The 7,500-nt window shown below is 46.7% G+C and overlaps 1 protein-coding gene and 1 long non-coding RNA gene across 3 annotated transcripts in view; one reads left to right on the forward strand and one right to left on the reverse strand.

Annotated features, from left to right (window-relative positions):
- Positions 1-3,251, reverse strand: part of LOC121697079 — a 15,912-nt gene extending 12,661 nt beyond the window's left edge. Inside the window, exons 1-2 of the long non-coding RNA XR_006026384.1 lie at positions 3,172-3,251; positions 815-818 (exon numbers count right to left, since the gene is read on the reverse strand). This is a non-coding gene — a long non-coding RNA (uncharacterized LOC121697079). The remainder of the gene's footprint in view (positions 1-814; positions 819-3,171) is intronic.
- prickle1b (prickle homolog 1b) overlaps positions 1-4,149 on the forward strand; it is a 42,109-nt gene extending 37,960 nt beyond the window's left edge. For both annotated transcript variants that reach the window (XM_042078356.1, XM_042078354.1), the window contains exons 7-8: positions 1-574; positions 1,806-4,149. The exon at positions 1-574 is cut by the window's left edge and continues 401 nt beyond it. In XM_042078356.1, the coding sequence (XP_041934290.1) occupies positions 1-574; positions 1,806-2,872 (1,641 nt within the window). In that variant the 3' untranslated portion in view covers positions 2,873-4,149. The remainder of the gene's footprint in view (positions 575-1,805) is intronic.
- Positions 4,150-7,500: the final 3,351 nt, after the last annotated feature.

Raw genomic sequence — 7,500 nt, forward strand, 5'->3', positions numbered from 1 at the left:
CAGGAGGAGGGGCGGCCGGCGGCCGAGGAAGAGGAGGAGGAGCGAGAGGAGGACGAGGAGGAGTGGGCGCAGCACGAGGACTACATGACGCAGCTGCTGCTCAAGTTCGGCGAACGCGGCGTCTTCGGACCCGCCGAGGACAACGGCGGCACTGACCCGCGTGGGCGAGCCGGACCCGGCGCAGAGCCGTGGCGGCTGATGGACTCTTCCGACGCCCACTCTAAACTGGACATGAAGATGGGCCAGGGCCATCAGAACCCACTCCCCAACCAAAACCAGAACCTGCCCCTTCAGAACCACGGGCTGGCCAGCAAGAAGCACCAGGCGGACATGTACTGGACCCAGTCCCAGGACGGGCTCGGAGACTCGGCCTACGGCAGCCACCCGGGCCCGGCCAGCGCCAGGAAGATCCAGGAGCTGGAGCTGGACCAGGCCGGTTCTGGGGCCGGGTTCTGGAGCGCCGGCCCCCGGCAGTGGTACGAGGACTCGCTCGAGTGCATCACGGACGAGCTGAGGGCGGCAGAGCAGAGCGTCGGAGACTCCATGGACTCACTCGCCCTCTCCAACATCACAGGTAAGGAACCTTCACACCTGCCACATACACACACCTGGCTGACCTGAAAGATACACACTATGTATCTTGAGATTGGGATGTCAATATTCATGCTAACATGAATATAATATTTATATATACTTAATATTTATTCATGTTACCGTTCAGTGCAGTTTATGCAGAACAACTTGGTCACTGTGCTAAAACAATTGTTCATGTTTATGAACACATGAGGTTCAAGGTACAGGCTGTCTAGACCACAGACCTTAGAGTAGCAGTATACAGAGTGTCAAGTTTTAAAGACTTTATTATTATTATTATTATTATTCAGTGTAGAGCAGCTATTTATTTTCAACATTCCAGTTCATGTGAATGAACCTAAGATTAGATTAGAGTAGATTAGATCAACTTTATCATTATGCAAGTGCAAGTACAAGTACAAAGACAACAAAATAGACATACTTTCTTTTCTGTGAAAGAACCTCCAGGGGCCTGTTGCACAAAAGCAGAATTAAGGCATCCGGGATAAGTTACTGAGCTGCGCTCAATGAATCCAAAACAAGAGCGTACAGGCTTAATTGGTTGCACAACAAGCAAGCCAGGATGAGCAGACACGGATTCATCAAGCCAGGTCAAACCTATTCTGGATAAGTGCACGCTCACGGCTCCCTCAAATAGACCCCGTCACCGATCACAGATTCACTGATTCACCATGGCAACTAGAGCGGCTTCATTGCTTCTTCTACGGTGTGAAGTAGGTAGATAGTCTTTTCACAACAGCAACAAACAGCAACACCTCTGTTAAGGAGAATATTGCAAGTAGTTCCTTGACCACCACGTGTGAAATGGTTAGGCACTCCCGTGACGTCACATTGTCGCATGACCGGTCGGGAATGGCGAGTATGTAAAAGTTTAATTAATGATCACAAACGTTTAAATAATGACCGTGGGTCTAGGTATATGTGATAACAATGTGTAGTGGGCAGTGGAATAACTATTGGTTTCCGTTTGTGGTGACTGCTGACTGAGATAAGGGATGAGATTAAATAGATCCTGGAACTTAGCTCCACAGAATAAATCGCCATGGTGATTTATACCATAACATATCCCGCTGCCCCCTATCCCGCTTTTGTGCAACTGGATCACGGATAAATTGAGCCAGGATAACTAAGATATCCCGGCTTAATCCCTTATCCTAGTTTTGTGCAATAGGCCCCCCCCAAGTCATGACTCTCATGTGTTCCTCTCTCAGGTGCGTCAGTGGAAGGCGACAGCAAGGAGCGGCAGGTGCTGTACTCCCTGCAGGGCCTGAAGGGCCCGGAGGAGCCCGACGACTGTGACAAGCTGAGCAACATGGGCACGCTCAACTCCTCCATGTTGCACCGTAGCGCCAACTCCCTCAAGAGCCTGGGCTCTGAGCTGGACAACGTGGACGCCGGCCGAGAGGAGGAGGTGGACGAGGAGGAGGAGGACGAGGAGGTGGTGGAGGAGGTGAGGGTGGTGGGGGTGAGGAGCGTGGGGACAGGAGGCGAGGCGCGGCCGCCGGAGGAGATGGCCTCGCCGGTGCACTTGCCGGTTCTGCGGAGAACCCGCTCGCAGTCGCGGCCGCAGCAGGTGAAGTTTTCCGACGACGTGCTGGACGGTGGCGCGGCGGCCGCGGCGGCGTATGGGGAGGCGGTGGCCATGGCGACGCAGCGGCAGGCTCCCATGAGCGAGCGGCCAAGCCGACGCGTCTACCGCCTGGACGAGCCGGACCGATGTTCGGTCCAGCTGCGGCAGCCGCACCACTCGCACCACCACCGCAAGCGTCGGCACGGCCGCAAGACCCGCTCGGACAACGCCCTGCACTTGCCCCCGCAAGAATGCGCCCCCGTACGCCCTCGCTACGACCACCTGGGGGCGCCGTCAGCGGCCGGTCAGCACCAGCACCAGCTGCGGCCTGACCCCAAACCTCGTCTCCACGGTCACCCGGGTCCCCCGCAGCGGCAGCTCTCGTACCCACACACCACGTCCGACTACGCCCTGCAGCACGCGGCTGCCGCACGCGCCGCGCACTTCCGCGGTCTCTACGGCGACGACTACGACTACGAGGACGACGACGACTGGTGCTCCACGTGCTCGTCTTCCTCGTCCGAGTCCGAGGAGGAAGGCTTCTTCCTGGGACAGCCAATCCCGCGGCCGCGCACGCAGCGGGTGCATTACTATGCCGACGACCTCCCGACCCCCGTCACGGCGATGTCCACCGGGCACCCGTACGACCTGCGGACTAAATCGAAAAAACGTGGAAAACATCGGGGGAAAAACTGCATTATCTCATAATGAACACAATCTCCTCATTTCACATCCTCCTAACGCGCTTGTGTGTGTACGCTTCTGCAGAGACTGACTGGACAGATGAAAAAAAGAGGAGTGTATGTGTGTGTGTTTTTCTGTATCTTCTCAGAATGCAAACTCTGGTTGTGTGGACTTTTGAACACTTCAAGATATGGTATTTAGAGCAAGATCTCCTGTTGTGCCATTTGGGGACTCATGACTGGTAGACGACTTCACTAGTAGACTGCCAGACAACAAACTCCTTTAATCGAAGTGCACAGAAAAAAGAAATGTCATCTCTATACATCAGGTATCCTTTAATATTTGAGAGCAGTTGCTGACAATGGCTTTCTGTGCCAATATGCCCTATTTAATCATGTTGTTTGTTTAAAATATGCATCCTGTTTTATTGACAAGCACATATGTAAAGTGTATACTCACAAAATTATAGCATACCATCACAAAGCCGCAGATCAGTGTTCTCTCTTGACTAAACTACAAGGGAAGTAGGCAAAGTCATTACTTCCTCTGGTCAAAGGTCATCACAGACACAAATCCAGGTCATTTAATCTTATAGCCAGACAGACATGATGTGAGAATTGTTTTGATTTATTGAAAACATGACATGTAAGAATTTGTTTTGGTTTTGTTTTATAACAGGAGCATGTTTTATATATTTCATGTTTGTATGAACCATTCAAAGTATTCAAGACATAAGGAATATTTTGTGCATTGTATAGAGACATTGTTTCCAATAGGAAAAGAAAGACGTCACAATAGCACCTAGAGACTAATTATTTAATAGAATAAACTTTCATGTATATTTGTTAAATTAAAAGTTTAATACTGCTATTTTTTATATACAAGTGTGTCAAACAATGCCTTTCTATGTTTCTGATGTAAAACATGGTAAGCAAAGCTGATGTGTTTCTTATAAAGGGGCCATCCAACCTCTCCTCTCTACACTTTGTTTGTAAACATGTAAAATATGGCTGTACATAGCAATACCTGCTTCCTGGTTTGAGAAAATTGAAAGAAAATATGCCTGCAATGGTTTGCAAAAGTCTGCCCTACCCGTGTCAACAGTCATTCTCTGACAATAACATGCACGTGCCTTGGGTTAAACAAATATTAATAACGATAATAATGATAATAATGATGATGACATGTAACCATGGTAAAAAATATGGTGTGTAAACCACAGGTAACTATATTCAACTTTTTTGTTCTCCAACTTACATGTAATGTAAAGAGAGCTTTAATAAATATTGTGCTAAACTATCCTAACGTGTCCCTGAGAGATGGTTTGTTGATGGGACCGAAAACACTTTACATATTTCTTTCCTATATCATGATATAAAGAGTTTCAAGACAGCTGTGGTACTTCACAGAATGGCACAGAAGATTGTATATTTAAATTACTGCCAGTTCCTTCAACAATTACTGCCTGAAGGAATGCATGAATTAATATGTTCATGAATAAGCACATATTTCTATAATGTAAATTAAAATGAGCATCATCAAGTATTTCAATTACTTAAAAGTTTTTAAAATTAGAACATAAAGCAAATCATTTCAAACATGTCATACTTTATTTACAAATATGATTTGCAGAAGATGCTGCATATGATTAAAACAAATAATTTGAAATAAAAACCAAACTAAAGTAATCATCAATTTTATATGCTGAAATAAATTGTTAAAGTTCAAAAGCAAAATGCAAAAAAAAAAGATGGCATCCCATCCCCATCACATTCTGAGTTCCTCCTTTGTCAGTTACAGTACAAAATATTATGAAGGAAGTTTGAGTCCATGACAAAGTTTGGTTACAAAAACAACAGAAATTTGTTTTTTCCTCAACCAGTTTTCCTTCTTTTTCTATGCTGTCTGTTGACATCACAAAATGAATCAACATTTCAGCCGCCTACTGCATTAAGTCTATCTGAACTCGGTCTCTGGCTAATTTATGAGCTTCTCCAATCTTTCTCAAGTCGTGGAAAATATGGTCAATAATTCAGAGCGATTTGAAGCATGGGTAACCGGAAGTGAGAGTCTTTGATCAACTGTCACATTAAACTCTGACGAATGTCTGGACACATAAAATACATTTCACATCTCTGACACCTTTGAGCACTTTGCACAAAGGAACTGATCAGGCTGGGTGGGAGAATCATACAAAATCACACAAGGTAATACTTGCGTAGAAAAAACAAAAAAACAAAAACACACATTTAGCAAAATAATTCAATAAACCAAACTTGGAGCACTTTAGGGTGGTTTAACGGCCCCCATACATACTGTAGCAGATCTCATACAGAATTTGCAAAAACGAGACACATTAAATACTAACAGGATCCAAAACAGTACTGCATGGAACGTTATGCGTAACACAAAAATTTACTCTGAGCAAAAATTACTCATGAACACAGACAAAGTCAGTGAAAAATGCTGATGGTTCCCTCTAAAAGAAATTAAAAAAATCACCATCAAGATCTCCTCTTGACATCGTTTGACATCCTTGTCTTCACACAATTACATCCTAGTTTGACACAGTAGTGTGAGAGTGATTTTAAAAAGAAGTTACGGTCATCGTCTTATTTGCATCGCAAAAAGGGGGAGCCAACGAATGGCCCCTTTGACCTGCCTGAATCCCAGGAGAGGGGGCGTGGTTAACCTGGACAGGTGAGAACAGGTGAGCTCAGACATGACCAGGTAATCGGTCAGACCGAGGGCTCGGCGTGTCGCGCTATATCGTCCAGGCTAGCGATGAAGCTGCGCAGGTCGTCGAGGCAGCGTTCGCGGATGTCGCCCAGGTTCTCCTTGAGCGGAACCTGCAGGAGCTTCTCCAGAGTGGGCTCCTTGGAGACGAGCATCTTCACGACCATGCCGAACGTCTCGCAGTCCTGACGGTACACCTGCCACAAGAAACACACATTATTAAAACACAGGTTGCCACACACACACATGCAAAAACACACACATGCAAAAACACATACACACACACACACACACACGCACGCACACTAACACACACATGCAGAGTAGCAAGTCACTCCCACATTGACAGAGGAAGAGGATTGAGAGAGGTCTGACACTTAATAATATTACGGTATATTATCAATGCTCTTCACACTGTAAATGTCTACTTCTGACTCTGAAGGGGACACTTAAAAGCCCGAGTTCTCACACACCTCCTCAACCCGATCCAGTTCATTCGCTATAGAAATCATGATCTCTTCATGATTCTCGCCAATCTCTCTGGTAGCTTCAGGTCACTCACTAGACTCGCCCGACTTCGAGACGTTGGAGAATGTGACCTGATGTGACCTCTTCGTCAATGCATGGACATTCCACGCAAACAACACGTGCCTTGTTTACATCATTCAATTTAAACGCATGGGCTAGTATTTGCTGGAGGACTCTCGCACGATGGAAAAAAGTGGCTGACGAGTCAACCTTTTTGCGGTAAGTCACCACAGGTACACACCGTGTAATTTTGGTAAGTATCTCTGCAAAAGCACTGGTCATTACACTACCAGTCATGCACTTTCCCACAAGCACAGATGTATGCAAGCACACACATACACACACAGACAATGAATCGTGTCCTTTCACATAAATGATCTTCCTTGGTGCTCCATAGTGCACCAGTAACACACACACACACACACACACACACACACACACACACACACACACACACACACACACACACACACACACACACAGACGGGTGGTTAGTGGATGATGGCAGAGGCGATGGCTGATTTAGTGTCTGCTCTGATCTCTAACTCCTCCTTAGCAGTGACTCAGAGGCCTGTAGACGGCTGAGGCTTTGTGTCTCTGGCTGCGGCCGGTTTCGGCACGCCCCCGGGGGCTTAGCGCTGCTGCCCAATTCCCGGCAAAGGCCACGGCTCGTCCCCAAACAGACAACAGTCTCAACAGCCCAGGAGTCAACAAACTGGGCATGTTTACCCGCCATCATGGCAACCCAACAGACCTCACGGAGGGAGACTTCATGCCATTACACTACACATGGCATTTTGGAGTTACAGTGCAGGTCTCTTCTACCTGGAAATGGCATATGCACAGGACAAGAGATGCACTGGCGGAGCACTGACTGTAACAACATGGATGGACAACATGGGGAAATTCAGCCAAAATTGGTTTGGCCATATTGGCAAAAATAGAGGCTGAGTCTACGTAAGCAGTAAATGGAAAATAGACCTGGACCTGTTTTTTTAATTACTTTATAACAGTCCTGAGTATAACATCAGAGGTTTGCTTACAGTAAGTTCTACACATAGGTCATCCCCAAGTAGCTCCTACACTGCTTCTATAAAGGCCAACATGAACATGGGAATGCCATACTGACATACATCTGAGACTTGGGACAGTGGCTCTGCAATGGGGAACATGCATTATACCCAAAGCCCTTATAGGCAAGTCCCCCCACTGGGCGGCCATCTTATTAACACACTTTGGGCAGTTATCGGGCAGCTGTTTTCCTATTCAAGTGAATGGATACAGGAATACAGCATACAGGAAGGGGGTGAGATATGTGTAGACTACTCACATATTGGCGTTATGAACTAACCCCATGCATATTTTATGAAGAATTCTTTGAGTGCTGT

Source organism: Alosa sapidissima, chromosome 22, assembly GCF_018492685.1.
Source record: "Alosa sapidissima isolate fAloSap1 chromosome 22, fAloSap1.pri, whole genome shotgun sequence".
Classification (NCBI taxonomy): domain Eukaryota; kingdom Metazoa; phylum Chordata; class Actinopteri; order Clupeiformes; family Clupeidae; genus Alosa; species Alosa sapidissima.